Source organism: Eucalyptus grandis, chromosome 11 (genome assembly GCF_016545825.1).
Source record: "Eucalyptus grandis isolate ANBG69807.140 chromosome 11, ASM1654582v1, whole genome shotgun sequence".
In the NCBI taxonomy this organism is placed as follows: Eukaryota; Viridiplantae; Streptophyta; class Magnoliopsida; order Myrtales; family Myrtaceae; genus Eucalyptus; species Eucalyptus grandis.
The window spans coordinates 23,584,739-23,604,312 of NC_052622.1; the positions used below are offsets into that span (position 1 = coordinate 23,584,739).

The following is a 19,574-nucleotide window of genomic DNA, read 5'->3' on the forward strand; positions in this document are numbered from 1 at the left end:
GGTGGCCAAATGTTCATAGTGATGTTGCTTTTTGATCCTTTGATGTTGGCTCTTCCTATCATTGTGAAGTAGAATTCACCAAGTGTCGAATTATTCACCCACCAATAAGGAACGTGAGCTGAGTTTAGACTATCGTGAAACAAGCTAGTTTTATCCAGCTAATGATTGTGTCACAATTAATGAGACATTCATAGTTTCACAACCTGAATTTGTTCATACTATACATGCATAGCTTAATCTTTGAAACAAGTATATGACTACTAGCAGAATCAACCAAGTAGCATTCCTTCACAATGTTTGCCGGGCATGATCCATCACAAAGCTCAAGGGCTTTACTTGGTCAAAGATAAGGCAAGAGCATCATTCCGGTGAACCAATAAATGCTTAACAATTTAGGAACAAGGGCCAATGACCCCATACCCATGAAGAGGTTTCGCATCCAAGATAACAAGTAGGCATTCGTGGTCCATTTGAACAATCGAATGAGATCATGTTCATGGAACAGGAACCCTACTGTCTAGTCCAACCGAGCATCCAAAAGGATGCTATGATGGAAGGGACAACCAAAGGCACACATGTTCATCACAATAGGCATGCAACACAGGGACCCACGCTTTTTGCATATAATGTTAGCTCGTGGAGCAACAACTGATTGAAAATGAGAGAAGAGTTCGATGCACCAACATAGAACCTGCCAACACACACATTCTTATTGTCTTTCGCATGCCATTGCATACACTAGAAATAAACCAAGCTGACTCATCCATAGCTTCTCAAGCATGAGAACTCGAGGACCACATGGACTCATCGAATGAGGTCACATCTGCATTGCTAGACGCTAGAACACCAATATCTTGTTCGGATTGTGGCTTGATAGCGCGTGGCTCATTCATTCATGCCCGAAGCATGGTCTCATCTTACTGAAAGGCATAGATTCATCAATTCCCAAGTGACTCGGTCACCAATTCATCCTTTATGGCCGCTTGGCTTGAACACAACCCATGCACTTAGCCATGATGCCTACATGAGGGGAGCCATTTTAGTTAAGGGCAAAGCACATTGAAGTGAAGTATCATCATATACGTTAATTGATAGATGATGAGATATTGTCATTGAAGAAGACCTTTGGTGCAAGAAATCCAGTACATATGTTAACCAAGGCTATCACCACTAAGAGATTGAGGTTGTGCATTGCCTCAGCTGACCTCCTTGGTTAGTAATGAGGAGACTACCGCACTAAGACATTTTTTGTTATAAAGACAAGTGAAGATATAAAAGACTATTGCTAGTTTAAAGATCACTCTCCATATGGGAGATTGATGGAGTTGTGGGGTTCGATAGAGGAAAATAATATAAAAATAGAAGGGCTTTTCATTGTTAATAGCATACATGTAATTTATTTGTTATAGTAGAGAAAAATTATTGTTGCTAATGGCATATATGTAATTTTCATCATAACTTCGTATGCTTTAACTCCTATAAAACGGGACAATATCTTTTATAGTTGTACTTGTAACTCTGAAAACTCCGAGCTCATGTGCTTTATTTTCTGATTTTGATTGGGCTTTCCATGTAAAATTTCGCTTGCCTTGTTCTCCAATTTCTTCTCATCAACGTTGCATATTCCTAACATAAGGGTCCTGCATAATCAGCATAAGAGAATCATTGGAGAGACTCCTTTAGCATCTGCGTAAAAGAGGAAATAAATACTCTGTAACAATGCGATGTTTAATTGTGATAAGCTGAAATGGATCAAGGTTTGGAAGATTTGTCCACAATCCTAAACAGGTTCTTCTCAGAGATGATTGTCTTATCTTTTTGGCTGGACAATATACGGGCCGTGGGTTGGCGAGCGTAAGCTAGTCGGGCCCGGTGGATCTTGGCTATAAAAATTAAAAAAAAAAATCAATGTTTTTAATATAAATTCATTCCAGGCTCTTTTTTTAATTATTTATCTTTTTATGAATTTGAATCAAATTAATTTAATTAAAATAATCATAAAATGATAATTTATCATGTATCTATAAAATATACATTTAATATACAACATGTCCGAACATATCGAAATTCTCTATTTTTGGAAAAATGACATATCGACGTGTCGTGTCACGTGTTGGTGTTGATACTATTTAGCTCATGATTATTCTCTTTTTTGTTTTGTCAAATATTGTGTGGCCCAACTTGACAAAGTTGAATAAAACATGTACGTTCTTCTCGCTTTCTTTGTCTCCTACATATGCAAAAAAAATAAATGTAAAAATGAAATCCATGGGCAATTTCTTCTTTTCACAATTGTGGTTGAACATAAATGCAATCATGAGTAGCTGGACTGAAGGAGAAGTCCCACGGAATCATAAGGTTGGCCAATCTAATTTATTTAGACTAAATATTATTCAATAAATTCAAACTCGAGATATATTTTAATATGCCATATAACCAGCCATCACCCTATTCTTGTATACAACGGGAAGAATGGATGCATTCAAGTTCGGCAGATGAAGTCAGTCTCCTAAATCCTGAATGTCTCGATATCCTGTCATTTACAAGGAAAAGGAAAAAGAAGCCACAATAGTAAGATCTAAATATTACCTATGAAACCGCGTCAACTTTGGAGAAGTGGAGAAGAAAAAGCCCAACCTTAGCGGGTCATGCAGGCTGTACTGTCAAAAATGATTGCTGTTGGGAGCTATAGTTTCCCACTCAAACCATTTTGCTATTGCCAAACGAAACTCTTCTGGTCATTAAATACCACCATCCCGAAGGAATATTGGCATTTGTGAGTGCACTTACACAGAGGATCTAAGCACTGTAAGCTTGGTTCACAGTAATCCCATTTTTATCCCTTTCGATCTGCCTGTAACAGGTGAAATTTCCCAGGGCAATTTTCACAAATGGTTCTTGAATTTGTGAATCATTGTTCTTATGATTGTGTATTTGTGTATTCTTTGCTCGTCTGCTCGCTGTTTCAAGCACTTCAAAGCAGCACAATTTACAATATAACTGCATCAAGGCCACTCATTCAGAACCAAACCCTTGTCTCTCCTTGTAAAATCTTCGAGCTCGGGTTCTTCGGGCCTAATGGATCAGAAAAGCAGTACGTAGGAATATGGTACAAGAACACGACTTTCTCCAAAGTTGTCTGGGTGGCCAACAGGGACAAGCCACTTGGACACAAAGATCAATCTGCAAGTTTGATAATTGGCGGAGATGGAAATCTGAAGCTTCTAGATGGGCGAAAAAAATGCTGTCTGGTCTACAAATGTCACGGCGAAGTCTAATTATTCTGCAGCAGTGCTTTTAGACTTTGGAAACCTTGTTCTTCAAGATGGGAATGCAAATAAAATGTGGGAAAGCTTCGATGAGCCAACCGACACTCTCCTGCCAAACATGAAGATCGGAGTAAATGCGAAAACAGGAAAGAAAAAATACTTGATTTCCTGGAAAGGTGAAGATGATCCATCGCCCGGAAGCTTTGTCCTTGGAGTGACATCAGAGACACCACCTCAGCTTTTCGCTTGGAATGGATCAAGTCCATACTGGAGAAGCGGACAGTGGGATAAATCCAAGTTTAATGGAATACCGACCATGAGCAACAAATACCTGAGCGGCCATCAGCTTGTGCAAAATATCAACCAGGGAACGACATATTATTTCCGCAATTATTACAACAACTCCTTTGGATATGTTTTCATCTCATCGGAAGGATCTATAGAGTCTGTTCGTTGGGGGGATGGATGGTCAACAAACTGGGAAGCATCACGAACTAACCGGTGTGAAATTTATGGAACATGTGGTCCTTTTGGAGTTTGCGATACGTTTAGTTCACCTATATGTAGCTGCTTAAAAGGGTTTAAACCCAGGTCAGATGAAGAGTGGAACAGAGGAAACTGGACTGGAGGGTGCGTTAGGAAAATGGAATTGAATTGTCAGAAATCCGCACATGCAGCAGCTATGACGACTGTGGAAAAAGATGTGTTCTGGCCAATGAAACATATGAAATTGCCTGATTCTGCTGATTATTTGTCAAACATAGCTGATGCAGAAGGATGTCGAAGTTGGTGCCTAGGAAACTGCTCGTGCTTGGCCTTTTCTTATGTGGATACTGTAGGATGTATGGCTTGGTGTAAAAACCTCATAGATACTCAGCAATTCTCCAGAGAAGGCAAAGATCTATTTCTTCGACTTGTGGATGTGGATAAAGGTTGGAAAGGTTGAATTAATTTTCATTTAATCTTGCACTGCCTGTGGTTCTTATAATGTATTTTCCCAGTTCAGGTGTACCTACAAAGACAAAACTCATCATCAGCCTAAGTACTATTTCTGGCATCATGTTATTCGGAGCTGGCATTTCAGTGTGTGGTCTTTTCAAGTGGAGAGGTAATAAAAGATGTGCATTTCATGGCTGTTTAAATGAGATTTCATGTTAACCAAGACATAAGAATATTGTATCATTTGTAAAGCAATGGCTTCGGAAGCTTGGCAATCACTACAATAGAAACACTGTTGCTTCTCATATTCTCACACTTATTATCAGTCGTTTTCGTTCTGCTTGTAAAATTGTAGGGAAATTTAGGAAGATGACAATCCCAAGGGTCCTTAATTCAAAGGCCATAGCCAACAGATCAGAGGAATTGCTGAGGGAAACTGCATGGAAAGAGCAAATGAAGCAAGGCGATGCGTCGGAATTAAGGGTTTATGATTTGGACAGCATACTCCTTGCAACGAACAACTTTGACGTGAAGAACAAACTTGGGCAGGGAGGGTTTGGCCTTGTTTATAAGGTAAAGAAAAAGCCTTCGCCGAGGGAAATACAGAGATTATCCAAGATCTGATTGTTATGTTCGTTTGAAAACAGGGAAAGCTGAACGATGGTAAGGACATAGCTGTGAAAAGACTTTTGAGCAGCTCAGGCCAAGGCGTTGCAGAGTTCAAGAATGAGATCCTTCTGATATCCAAACTTCAACACCGAAATCTGGTGAGACTTGTTGGTTACTGCACTGAAGGAGAAGAAAAGATACTAGTGTATGAGTACTTGCCGAACAAGAGCTTGGACGCCTTTCTTTTCGGTTTGTCTCACTCTCTGAAGAACTTATTTCTGCTTTCAACAAAATACCGCAGTGAAACTAGATATTGTTTCTGTTTACCACCTTGTTTAGATTCAAAAGAGAAGGCAAAACTCAGCTGGGGCATCCGCTTCCACATTATCCAAGGCATTGCAAGAGGGCTGCTCTACCTCCACCGTGATTCTTGCCTTAGGGTCATACATAGAGATTTGAAAGTGAGCAACATTCTCTTGGACGAAAAAATGAATCCCAAGATTTCAGATTTTGGGCTAGCGCGGATGTTTGAAGGCACTCAAGTTTTCATAAATACTCACAAAGTTGTGGGGACACTGTAAGCATTCTATCATCAGTCTTAAGAGTACTTACTCATGAGGCAATTTGTCACCTAGACAGCAGATTAGCAGTTTAATGTGCTCACCTTTCCCTTCATGCATGTTCCAACTATTGTCCTTTAATATGACCAAGAAAATTCTTCCATTTACATCCAATGGTTCCAATAAGCCAATTATGAGGTGGCTAGTACTATCACCTTGAGGGGATGAATATGTGATTATGCACAATTAAAGCGGAATTTAAAACAATGAAGTTCAATATTGTGAAAGAACAACATTTGATGAAAACTACGAAGGGATCAGAACTATTGTGTGCAATAAAATATCAATCAAAATGAAAGAGAGGTTAAGGGCCAGAATATATTGCACATGACAGTTGGCAACAGTTATAGTAGTTCGGCTTATAGTAAGCTAATATCCACTCTCTCATTCCGATAGCCTATTGGCTAGATTTCACTAGAGAATCAATTAGAGATTATAGAGTCTGAGTACTCTCCAGAATGTGTGATCATATCTTCTAATCTCACATGGTCACTCTAAACGACAGCCTCTCAGAGATTACAATTTCAACTCAGAGAGACAAGTATGAAAATGTCGAGGCTCTCTTTGAACTTTAGAATTATAGACTTCAAATCTTGTTTTCTTTTAGCACCATGATCTCCTTTTATACTCTTCAATTTCCAAGCTGACCGTTGGACTGAGGATCATTCATCCAATCCACCCGTTGGACCTAAATGATATGAGAAGATCTGATTGCTACTTGGATTACAAGATTAGAATCTTCTTATGATTCCATTGCCCATACAACAGACGTTGGGTTTCCATAAGTAGAGTTCTTCATTAGGTAAGAGCGCCTCAAAATGATTCTCATATGAATCGGGAATCCTTAAGGTTTTGTCAATCTTCAAAACATATTGGGAAGTTTTCTCAACAAGTTTGTTCATAGATAATTATAAACCAGTTCTGTAACGCAAATGCTAAAAGGTATTAGAAAGGCAGTACTAGTCGATTTGGTTTCTGACCTCTCATGCCATCGTCCTTGAGTCTGAATTTTTGTTTGAACTGTATTTCGTGAACCTTCCATTTGTATGAGTTTTTATACCTTTATTATGATGATGGCATCCTAGTATGAGAACATAACATGTCCAATTCATACAGGGGTTACATGTCTCCCGAATATGCCATGGGTGGGATATTTTCTGAAAAATCTGATGTTTATAGCTTTGGAGTACTGATATTGGAGCTTATCAGCAGCAAGAAGAACACAAGTTTAGAATACCATGGACAGCATCTCAATCTCCTGACCTATGTAAGCGTCAGATCTAACTTCAAACTAATATCTCCATTCAGGTTTCAATCATCGGTAATCCCTGGGACAATCTAAAAATCAACCGGTTGTTACAGGTATGGCACTTGTGGCATGAAGGCAGAGGATTGGACCTAATGGATGAAGCCATTGGTGACGCATTTTTGCCTTCAGAAGTGATGAGATGCATTCAATTAGGGCTTCTCTGTGTGCAGGAACATGCCGCAGATAGACCTGACATGTCAGCCGTGGTTCTAATGCTAAGTGGGCAATCTGATCTTCCACAGCCAAAGCAACCAGCATTTACATTTCAACGCTCAACGACTCATGAAGTCCAATCAGAAGAAGAATACATTCGGTCCAGGAATACCATCACCATTACTTTGGCTGAAGGAAGATAAAACTCTAATATGCATTGTCTCTGACTAATTCATCTTTCCAAGAATTCAGCGTTTATCAAATTATCTGCTTGAATAAATAATCTGTTGTTGCACTAATGCGTTGATCTATGATGTAAACATAGAGACAGTGAGGGGCTCCCAGTTGCCATCGCTCTATTAGAAGAGTTTTATGTGTGCACGAAGGCACAAAAATTCAGAAAGTCTGTATGCATCGAGATAATCTCAATATGAATATGAATACTTTGAGTGTTCTTCACTGTGGAATTGGTATGTGACTGCGCATTCATTTTGGTTGTCAAAATTGATACCATTCTGATGTCAAAGCATATTCTTGATTTGCTCTGAGAAGTTGATGTCATTTTGAGTGTCCTGTCCAATTGATGATACTCCCTCCTTGCAGTTCCAGTAACTTTTCCATCGAGTTTTGATTAAGAAGTGGAAAAAGAAAAGGAGAGCAGGAAAGTCTTCCTATGGACCTTTCTGTCTTGGAGATGGTCAATAGCCAAATTATGCGATCCAGGATCATCGTCACACACCCACTATACCCTTAAAATAAGCCTTCTCTGAGCGAAGAAAGAAAGGGAGTTTGAGGAAAATGACAATCCCAAGACTGATTAAGTCATTGGCGACAGCCAACAAATCAGAGGAACTGCTAACAAAATTTGCATGGAAAGAGCGAATGAAGCAAGGTGACGCATCTGAATTGCTGGTGTATGATTTTGACAGCGTACTCCTCGCGACAGACAACTTCAATGCGAAAAACAAACTTGGGCAGGGACGGTTTGCCCCGTTTATAAGTTAAAAATAAGCCTTCTTCGAGGGAAATACAGAGATCAACCAAGATCTGATAGCTATGTTCATTTGGAAACAGGGAAAGCTGAATGATGGTAAGGAGATAGCTGTGAAGAGACTTTCGAGCATCTCAGGCCAAGGCATAGCTGAGTTCAAGAATGAGATCCTTCTAATATCCAAACTACAACACCGAAATCTGGTGAGACTTGTCGGTTACTGCACAGAAGGAGAAGAAAAGACAATAGTGTACGAGTACTTGCTGAACAAGAGCCTGGACGCCTTTCTTTCTGGTTTGTCTCACTCTCTGAAGAAGTAATTTCCATTTTCAACAAGATATGGTAGTTGAAGGCTTTATTTGATTTGGGCTTAAGGCCCATCCGCCAAAGTTGGGCCTAGAAAGCCCGGCCCACGGGAATAAAGCCCGTGGAAAGAGGGAGGTATAAAAGGAGAGAGAGAAAAACAACCGTTGGTAAATTGTATGTACACTGTTTTTCTCTCAACGCTCTCCCTCTCTCCCGTTTTCTCCAAAAGCGAACCAGTGAAGCAATTGAAGGAGTTTGCCTCCTCGGATCGAACAAAACTCGATTTCTCTTCCTCTAACGCGTCGGTGTCTAATCTCGGCAATCAAGGTACGCTCGAATCCGTGGTGTGCTTTACGATCGGTGATACGTGTCGTTTTCTTGGGCTTCGCTTCCGCATTCATTTAGGGTTCGATTTAGTGTCGAATCCGGTATTTCGGGGATCAAGTAATTCCCAACATTGGTATCGAGCCCGCTTTCACGTTTTCCCGATCAATTTCATGTTCTTTGATTGATTTTTGAAGAAACTTTCGGCCGTACGGAACCGGGCGAAAATCCCGACACCCGAGACTTCTTCGGCCATTTTCATGAGTTTTAGAATGTCAAAAACAAATTCTGAAAGCATGGGGAGAAAGGCGCGTCGAGACGAGTCAGAGATGTCTCGCGCGGCCGGGGCGACGCCGCACGCGCCCACGCGCGCGGCCGGAAGGCGCTGCGCGTGGGCGCGACGCGCCGGAGCGCTCGATCGCCAGCGCGTGTGTCACACGCGCCGGTTAGCGCGCTCGGCGTGCGCGCGCCGCCGGCCGGTGGCCGGCACGCGCCGGTCCACGGACCGACGTGTGCTGGCGTCATGAGCGTCACCCAACGGCCGGCTTATTTGGGCTGGCGTCATCGATGACGTCGCCGATGACGTTGGCCGGGCGGCGACGACCCGCGAACCGACCCGACCCGACCCATTGGCCGACGATGGCACGTGCGTGGCGAGTGCCGCCGACGTGCGCGTGGCGTCATCCCGCGCCGCGCGCGGCACGTGCAGCCGGTTCGCCCGAACGGTCCGACCGGTCCGACCGGTCCGTCCGGTCTGACGACCGACGACCGTTGACCGGCGACGACCGTTGACCGTTGACTTGACCGTTGACCGACCGTTGACCGTTGACCCAAAAAAGAAAAAAGGGAAAAGAATGTGTTTCTTTTTCAATTAAGTCTATGTGGATTATATGTAATCCTTATTTGTTCTCGCATTTGTTGTAGGAACAATGCCTCCCCGAGGTTGCGCACACCTATTCGCGCGGTGACTGGGTGAACAAAAGGAAAGGTCATTTGTCTAAGTTGATAGGCGAGCCGATGATCATCGATGGGAGAGTGGTGGCTTAATTGATCACGTCCTTGAAGTCAACGGGAAAATTCAATGGTCATATGGAATGGTCGTCCTATGTCACATCGAGAGATGGTGCGATTTTTCATAAACACTCTTTCCCGAATGGCAAGATGTGTTGAATCGCATATGGGATGTCAACAGAAACGCTTCCTATAAGAAAATTGTGATGGATTTTGTAAATGAATATTATTGTATTGTTTCGAGGAAAAGATCAAGAAATTGAACAAAAGAGGATCTTTCCCGGTTCGTGTCTTGACTTGGTGTTAGTTGTATTGGCTGATATATGTTAAGTGTGATTTGTGGACATATTATGTAATGATTACTACCTAATTGTGTTAATTGAAAGCATTATTGTTTTTATTAAATGTTCTATTATATATTGCTTTCTGTTATTGCTGGTTGCTATGGGTAATTAGCTATGGGTAGTTTTAGAAGTTTTTGTAGTTTCATAGAATTGACTTTGCATAAGACAATTATATTGATGATAGTTTTAAGTTAGGATTTTGGAGGATGATTGGAAACATAGTGACCTTTTGATTCTGAAACCTTACTTGAAATTATTTATTAATATGATGGGTCTATGTAAAAGTGGATGCATAAATAATAGGCATTAATTATTCGTGCATGTATGCGATGTGTTCGGGATCGATGGTTTCAGCAACTAAGAATGTGATTGCTGATATGAACGGCAACAATTGTGAAATATTGAATATGAAGATTCAATATGTGTTGGAAAAGCGAAAAGCACTAGAAGCTCTTGACCAAATTATGGAAGATCTTGAGGGTGCCGTGCGCCACCTTGAGCTAGTAAAGGACCGCCTAACGGCATTTGAGCCGAAAATAAATATTGGCAATGTTGGTTCTAGCTCAGAAAGGGCTTTGAGCTCTAAGCGCAAGCATATTGATTCGTTCAATATATGGGCATGCAAATGATCAAGTCCTTATTGCAAGAAATTAAGGGTTAACCAACACAAGAGAGGAAAACGTCCTCAAGTAAATAAAATGTCAAGGGTGAGGTGTTACAATTATGACAAGAGAGGTCACTATGCTTGCGACTGTCGTGAGCCAAAGAAAGTATACACCTCTAGTACATTTGAGAACTTTGCTTATGTGTCGAGTGCTGCATTATTGGCTGAATCCAATCCTTTGTGGACTGCAGATTCAGGAACGACAGACCATATAAGATAGAGGATCCTTCGTGAAATTCCGACGATACCAACTGGAACTATGTGGATCTATGTGGGAAATAATTTCAGAGTTGAAGTTAAAGGGATTGGCACCTACCAATTGAATATGCGTGGTGGACGCACCTTGTTCCTACATGATGTCCTATATGCTCCATAGATTCGTCGAAATTTAAGTGTCTGTTTTGATGTTGGTTAAGCTTGGTTTTAGTATGAATTTCCATAATAGATGTGTAGATTTGTATTTGGATACAAACTACTATGATTTTGGTCACTTTCGGATGGTTTTATTGTACTAAATGTTGATTTTGTGGTGATGTCAATATGTTATTCCCTTGTTTCACGTCTTCTACTTTATATGATAATGATGTGAATATGGTGGCATGCTAGACTTGGTCATATGGGCCAACAACATATGAAAAGACTAGCCAAAGAGGGCTTGTTGGGCAATATTGAAAAAGTCGATTTGCTCATATGTAAGCATTGCCTAGAAGGGAAAACAACAATGAAACCATTTGAAAAAAGGTAAAAGAGCTGAATTTCCTCTGCATTTAATCCATTTCGACGATCTCGTGGTTCAATGAATGTGAGAGGAAGGCATGGGGCTGTTTATTTCATCACTTTTATAGATGATTCTACTCGATACGGATATGTCTATTTGATTTCTCATAAATCTGAAGCATAAGTTGTTTCAAAATGTTTATGAACTTGGTAGAAAATCAATTAGACAAGAAAATAAAAGTATTTAGATCCGATCGAGGTTGAGAATATTTATCGATGAGTTCAGAAAATTATGTGATGAAAAATGAATAGAAAGACAATTATCTATTCTATATACTCCTCAACAAAATGGTGTTGCGGAGAGAAGAAACGAGAACCCTACGGAAATGGTTAGGTCCATGATGGCGCACGCTAACTTACTTATCACTTTTTTGGAGTGATGCGTTGTTAACAGTTGCCTGCATACTTAATCGGGTGCCTTCCAAATTAGTTATTTCCACTCCATATAAGTTATGGATAGGTAGAAACCGGACTTAAGTTTACTTAAGCCATGGGGTTATGCTACCTATACTCATATGTCCTCTCACAAGTTTGGGAAATTGAGTCCCAGATAAAAGTAGAGTATTTTAATGAGATACTCCGAACACTCGAAAGGATATGTGTTCATAGGTGAGCAGGAAAGTGGGAGAATAACTGAATTTTGAATCACGGGATGTCACATTCTTAGTGGATGAATTTCCTTAGAGGGGCGAAATAGGGGAAGATTACTTCCTATTTGAAACCTTGGATCAAGATAATGATATTAGTGGAGTTCATCCAAGTGGGAGTAATATGAGATGTGATGAATTGAATTCAATTTATTCTCAATTGCAACCACCTGATGTGACGACATCATCATTACCTAATCCAAATGGGAGCATAATTGGGAATGATGTGCTAAGTGTACAATCTCCCATACGGTGAACAAGTCGCCAAAGTATTCCCCGTCGATGTTTTGACATTGAAAAGGAAACTTTTATGGTTGCTCCGCAAGATGAGGATGAGCCGAGAAATATTAATGAGGCTCTTAATTGCCCTAGTAAGAAAAAATGGATTAATGCAATGGAAGAGGAAATGGAGTCAATGAAGTCAAACCAAGTCTAGGAACTGGTTGATCTTCCAAAAGGATGCAAAGCCATTGGGAACAAGTGGGTTCTCAAAAAATAAAGCAAAAGGCTGATGGCTCGATAGAAAGGCATAAGACTCACCTTGTGGCGAAGGGGTATAATCAACAGGAAGATATTGATTATGAAAATACATTTTCTCTGTATTGAGATTTACCTCGACTCGCATAATTCGGCAATAGTGGCTAGTCTGGATCTTGAGTTACATCAAATGGATGTAAAGACTGCTTTCCTCAATGGAGAATTAGAGAAATAAATAAATATGGAACAACCTGTCGGTTTCATAGTGAAAGGCCAAGAAGAAAATGTATGTCGACTTTGGGGGGTCGATATATGGCCTTAAGCGATCGTCAAGACAATGATATATACGTTTTCATAATGCCATAATAGCATATGATCTTACAATGATAGATGAGGATCATTGTATATATATCAAAAGATCCAAGGATCAATTTGTGATCATATCATTATATGTTGATGATATACTAATTGCCGGAAGCAATATGGAGTTGGTTATACTTTGTCAAGAGACAGTTGTCTTCCAACTTTGAGATGAATAATATGGGATTGTAAACCCATAAACACTCCTATTGCAAAAGGTGAAGGATTGAGCCATAGGCGTGTCCAAGGACTCCACAAGAGAAGGAACAAACAAAATATGTTCCTTATGCTAGTGCTGTTGGGAGCTTGATGTATGCTATGATGTGTACAACACCCAACATATGCTTTGCAGTTGGAATGATGAATAGTTACCAATCCAATCCAGGTCAAGCACATTAGAAAGCCGTTAAAAGAATACTAAGGTATCTAAAGGGGACTGCTGATTATACGCTGAGTTATTATGGAAAGGATACGTGACTCTAAGGCTATTCGATATTGATTGGGAGGAGATTTAAATAAAAGGAAATCTACCTCTGGGTTTGTTCTCTTACGAATAATGGCACCATATGTTGGAGCAGTAAGAAACAAAAGTGTATAGCCTTGTCCACGATGGAAACTAAGTTCGTGACATTATCAGCAGCTGTATAAGAAAATGTTTGGCTTAAGAGATTATTGGATCATTTAGGTGTTATTGGAAGTGCTGCAGATTTGTTATTAGTTAACTATGATAATTAAGCAGCAAAAGTGTACACTAAAGATCCAAATATCATGGCAAGACCAAACATATAGATACCAAGTATAATTTTGTCAAGGATATGGTTGCACGAAAGGATGTGAACTTAGAGTACATACTACGCATAGAATAGTTGCAGATCCTATAACAAAGCCAATACCTAGAGATGTGCTTTGTGGCCATGTGAAATCTCTAGGACTGCATAGAAACTGATGTACTAAATATTGTAATTTCCCTAAGTGTTCACAATTTGATGAATTTGTGTTTTCATCATTAATGCCTATGAATCTTTGTTTGATCTTTATGCATCTTAATGCTTAGTGCATTATTTTAAGTTGAGAAGTATGTCGGACAGATATAAGATTAGCCCACTCACACGGGTAATCGCCTCTATTTACTGTGTGATAAATAGAGATGAGACTGTTTTTAAGCTTATTATCTAGGTGATAATCGAGAACTCAAGCTTAAAACACGCATGTCGCCTTAACTGAGTGTTAAGATGAGGACATAATACTTACTATGTCCGAAAGTAAAATAACCCACATATTTTTTTATCTATGTCTAAAATGCCAGATGTGAGTTCGATGAATTTTGTGATTGAGTAGATACGTGAACTCAAGTTAGACATTAGGTATGTTTGAACTATCATCTGTACGGTATTGAAAAGTGTAGACATACGCTCCATGGTAAAGGAGTTAATACCGTAATACGTATTTCATACTACGTATGCATGAGACGACCAATAAGAGTGACAAAAGTTTGATCTCAACTTTTATGACGTGTGAGACTCTTGAGGAAAAGAGTTCCTCAATTTTTTTTTTTAGTCCCTCGGGACTCTTACTTATTCTCAAGATTTCTATTTAGTGTTTGCTATCTTAGGGTGTTGCCAATGGTCATGTGATGATTCGATCTAATGGGGCATTTCTAGAAAAGCAAGCTGGACTGAAATGAGAGTTTGAAGGAAAGAGGAAGATCGATTTTGGAGAATCACATTATAGTTTTGTATTCACCGGGTCGACCAATTATAACTGTCTTTGTGATAATTATAATTGTGAATACAATATATATCATTGTTTAAAAGAGATTAAGAGATATAAATGTGATCGATCGATCTAGAGTACTTTGCATACTAAATCTACTCGGAGTGTGACGCCCATTAATGAGCTGCTATATATTCCTAACGGATGTGTAGCAACGAGCTCTCAAAGTATGCTGGTCGCACTGGATTATTCACCGGTATGAATGTTGAAGAGAGGTAAAGAGAATATTGTTCGGTCCACCATGTTAGAGAGAGTCTATGATGGATTATTCTCTGATGGGCCTGAGTAGGGCCTGTCCGCCCATGTTGGTTTTGGACCACCATGTGCGAGTGGGAGATGAAGGCTTTATTTGATTTGGGCTTAAGGCCCATCCGCCAAAGTTGGGCCTAGAAAGCCCGGCCCACGGGAATAAGGCCCGTGGAAAGAGGGAGGTATAAAAGGGAGGAGAGAGAGAGAAAAACAACCGTTGGTAAATTGTACGTACACTGTTTTTCTCTCAACGCTCTCTCCCTCTCTCCCGTTTTCTCCAAAAGCGAAACAGTGAAGCAATTGAAGGAGTTTGCCTCCTCGGATCGAACAAGGCTCGATTTCTCTTCCTCTAACGGCGTCGGTGTCTAATATGTGGCAATCAAGGTACGCTCGAATCCGTGGTGTGCTTTACGATCGGTGATACGTGTCGTTTTCTTGGGCTTCGCTTCCGCATTGATTTAGGGGTTCGATTTAGTGTCGAATCCGGTATTTCGGGGATCAGTAATTCCCAACAGTAGTGAAACTAGATATTGTTTCTGTTTGCTACCTTGTTCAGATTCAACAGAGAAGGCAAAACTTCACTGGGCCATATGCTTCCGCATTATCCTCGAGGTCACAAGAGGGCTGCTCTGCCTCCAATGCAATTCTTGCCCCAGGGTCATACATCAGGTTTTGAAAGAGAGCAACATTCTCTTGGATGAAATGATGAATCCCACAATTTCATATTTTGGGCTGGCACAGATATTCGAAGGCACTCAAGATTTGATTAATTAATACTCACGAAGTTGTTGGCACGTTGTAAGCTTTCTATCACCCCTCTTAAGAGTAGATACTCATGAGGCAATTTGTCACCTAGACAGCAGATTAGCCGTATAATGCGCTCACCTTTCCCCTCGTGCATGTTCCTACTTTTGTCCTCTAATATGACCGAGAAAACTCCTCCATGCACATCCAATGGTCCAATAAGTCAGCTTGCTCCGAGGTAATTGTAGACCAGCGCTGAAATGCAAATGCTAAAAGGTACGAGAAAAACAGTATTTGTCGAGTTGGAAGTATGAACCTCCAATTTTCTGACCTCTCGTGCACTCATCCTAGAGTCTATGATTCTTTGTTTGAACCAGATATCGTGAACCCTTCACATGTATGATCGTATACCTTTATCATGAGTATGGCATCCTATGTACATATATAACATGTCCAAGCCATACAGCGGCTACATGTCTCTCGAGTATGCCATGGATGGGATATTTTCTGAAAACTCAGATGTTTATAGCTTTGGAGTACTGATATTGGAGCTGATCAGCATCAACCTGTCTATCGGAAAGCTTTCCTCAGGACTTTACCTAAGCAAAAGCCTAATGAACCGGCCTTGATTCAAGTTGGAAGACTGATACGATCAATCCAACCACTTCCACCATTGCCATGACATAGCAAGGCTTGGGCTAGTAGATCCTGCAATTTGTGCCGGGTCAAAACTCATAATAGGCAGCTGAAATAACTCAATGAGGAGAATAATAGGCAGAGCTATGATGCCAAAATCACAACATCTCACTGCTAGCAAGTCCGTCCGTTTAAGAAAAACTCGTCATTCTCATAGAAGAGATTGCGCAACATAAACTGAACCCAATTCAGGTAACTGATGACCGTACTCACTTTTTTCCCCTCCTTTTCCTTATGTTCATGTATATCACTTGGCAATAGTTACGAGGATATCATCTTGGTTTACATTAGCTTGTCTTTTAACTTTCGATCGTGACATTTTGTACAGTGAAAAATGGTTGAAACCGAAATTTGTAATTAGAACTCGGAGTAGGAGGAGCACTCGCCTAGAACTGGATGCATGCACACTTTTCCATTGAAAATCACAGTCGGTCTCGAAAGAGAAGAAGGTCAAATAGCCTAAATTAAAGAGTCGAGCTTTGTTATTTCCCTTCATATATTTGGGATTTATTTTCTGGTTAGCGCAGTTACTTGCAACGGGAGATGTGAAATATGTATTAAGCTCTAAATTCATCTCACTTCCCAGGGCTATTTCAGTTATGGTGTAAGGTCATATCTAGTCTGTTGAATTGACCGTCAAGACATGGTGCATAAAGCAGGAAGCAAGTGTTTTTAACATTCATTTGCAAGAAAATATTTATTCTGTCAAGTACAATCCAGGATCTAGCATTCATGCTGCGGTGCGTATCTGCTTTTCTCAGTCTATGATTTAACCAATGGATTTTCCACTTTAAGACGTGAAATTCTGGACAGATCAACGAACCTTGTGCACTTTTGAGTTAAGTTGAGCTTGTTAACCTGACTTGACATTTACCTTAAAACATGCTCGAGAAGGAACATCTTGATACTATACACAACCGGGAAGTAAGACAAGCTCCACTGGTTATACATACGCGTCGTCATCATAGATTGTCGGAGATATGAGTGATGGCTCATCTCTCATAGTCATATCGTCAGTGTTTCCACAAAGGTCATCGCCAATCCTGCTGCTCGGCACTAGTTCGCTTCTTCTGACAGGAATGAGACCGATGAGGATGCAAGTTCATATTTTATTTGTGACGACATTGGAAGAACATAGCGCAGCCGCAAGCAGTCAGGGAATGGTCAAGGTACTCGTCTTTGCGGCCTGAATGATCAGCTTAACGAAGAAAATAATAGGATTGAATCATGAAGGTTGCGCGGCATGTTATGTTGAACTGTTTGGCATCAAATAAACGCTGGAACATGATTTTAATGTTAAGTCTCTAACTTCTGTTTTGAATAGAGGAGAATTGTTCCTAGCTTCCAAAAAATGTTTGGTTAATCATCATCATTAACCAAACTATGCGCGGAATAGAGGGAGCGCAATTTTGGAATATATGTGACATCCAGAATTTTCAGTATTGTTTCTATTAAATTTAATCGGGCATTTCATTGACACGTCTATAGGGTTATTCTCAGAGCTGATCACTCTCGAGATAACTAGACTAGCTGAGTAAGCCATTAAAGAATATTAAGGCAATAGACTTGAGAATTCGATCAGGAATCGGCTTCTCGACCGTGTTCATCTTTAGAGGTCATTACGGCATAGTTAATAATCGAATTGAGATCAAAGATAGGTCGGTTTGACTGAGATGTGTGGCCAATCGTGGGTGACTTCACTAAATTGGAAAATTATCGTCGGCCGGCACTAATTTGATTTTTCTATCGTTTTGATACCATGTGTCCGTAATTGAATCCTCGAGATTTTCATGATAATCAAGAGTCGCCAATGTGTCGAGTGGGTTCATTGTGGCTCGAAAAAAATCGACCACGAGTCAATTGTCTTGAAAAGTTCCGAAAACTATCCGGTAGTCTAGGTCACGCTAAAAGCGCGCCGAAGTGAAATTAACCGTCAATTTGAGTTCGATTTCAGAAATTGAAAGTTCTATGGTGTCACGAGATATTTTAGGAGCATCGACTCAGTCTCAGAAGATTTTTCGAAAATTCCGAGATTTTTACGGAAAATGGGTTCGGACGTTGCGGAATTTTGGCAGAAATCCAGATTGGCTAAATTAATGAAAAATTGGACTCTCAGGCCGAGCCTTTGTGTGTCGTGGATTTATAGAAAATCATTTGGGATTTTTCTTCGTCGAAATCGGGCCTCAATTTGGGAAATTGAGCGAGGAGATTGAATTTAATTAGTGAAATTCGAAATTGGAAAAGGGGCAGAAATTGAGGCTTCAATTTGGATAATTGAGTGGATATTGGTGCTAGAAAGTATTAGGGAAACATTAGATATTTTTGTGTAGCCTTTAAGGGGACCAAGCATTAAATTTGTTGGCTAAGGATTGCTGACTTTTCCCTTCATCTTAGTTAGCTTCTCCCGCAAGTTCAGCCATTCCTGCCTCACGCGTGAAAATCCCCTTCTTCATTCGGAGAAGCGTGAAGCCACCCCAAAACCTCTCTCTCTCCATTCACTCGTGTTCTCACGCACAGCAGCGAAGAAACCAGAAATCAGAAGCTGCCAACGTCCCACCGAAGTTCTCTCCTCTCCACGCTGCCACTTGGCCGCGTCTGCTGGTTGTTTGGTCAACAAACCAGCGTTGAAGACCACTCATCTTCGTGTCTTCATCCGCAGGTCAGCAAACTAGCCCATCTCTGAAGACCGAAGCTCCACATGGCTTCACGCAGCTGATTCTCTTCAGTTTCTTGCCATCCGCAAGCCTCCACCAGCGAATCCCTTTTTCGTTCGTTGACTCCACCGTTCGTGTCTTCGACTCAGCCGCCCACGAAGACACGAAACCCAGCTGCCAGCCTCGCCAAAGCTGCCACGTTGAAGTCCCATTCGCTGATTTTCTCCAGCCCGTCGACCCAGCGAAGCCACGAAGTCTTGGACTGCTGAAACATTGAAGAAACTCCAGTGCACGAAGACCAAAGCTGCTGCTCACTCAGCTCACGTCTTCAGCTGAAGTCGCGCTCGAATCCAGCTGCCAGGCGTCCTTCACTCGGTCAACGAAGCAGCGAGTTCTCAGCTGGACGCCTCCGTGTTGACCCAGCAGCTCACGCCTGCTGTTCCATTTTCGTTATGCCATCTCCAGCGCTGATCTCGAGTCCACCCAGCACTAGCAGCATCAATTGAGGAGCTTCTTCGTGTATTCCGTGCATTGGCTGACTCCAGCAGCCCAGCGAATTCCAAGCCCAGTTGTCCGTGCATCTCGGCCCGTGAATTCCAACACTGTCAGCCCACCAACAGCTTAGTTGAGTTCAACGATTTGGCCAGCAATTTCAGTC

The 19,574-nt window shown here is 41.0% G+C and overlaps 2 protein-coding genes across 2 annotated transcripts; both read left to right on the forward strand.

The window, feature by feature from the left end:
- The first annotated feature begins 2,869 nt into the window (after positions 1–2,869).
- Positions 2,870–7,358, forward strand: LOC104445665 (G-type lectin S-receptor-like serine/threonine-protein kinase At1g61370). The gene is given in 8 exon segments (XM_010059573.3): positions 2,870–3,230; positions 3,232–4,201; positions 4,276–4,377; positions 4,564–4,781; positions 4,856–5,066; positions 5,157–5,394; positions 6,554–6,704; positions 6,800–7,358. Coding segments are annotated over 8 exon segments (2,532 nt in total). The 5' UTR covers positions 2,870–2,891; the 3' UTR covers positions 7,103–7,358.
- A 127-nt stretch (positions 7,359–7,485) lies between these two features.
- Positions 7,486–15,713, forward strand: LOC104447553 (G-type lectin S-receptor-like serine/threonine-protein kinase At1g61370). Its single transcript, XM_018873876.2, has 2 exons — positions 7,486–8,184; positions 15,379–15,713. The coding sequence occupies exons 1-2, from the start codon at positions 7,956–7,958 to the stop codon at positions 15,594–15,596; spliced, it is 447 nt and encodes a 148-aa protein (XP_018729421.2). The 5' UTR covers positions 7,486–7,955; the 3' UTR covers positions 15,597–15,713.
- The last annotated feature ends 3,861 nt before the right edge of the window (positions 15,714–19,574 follow it).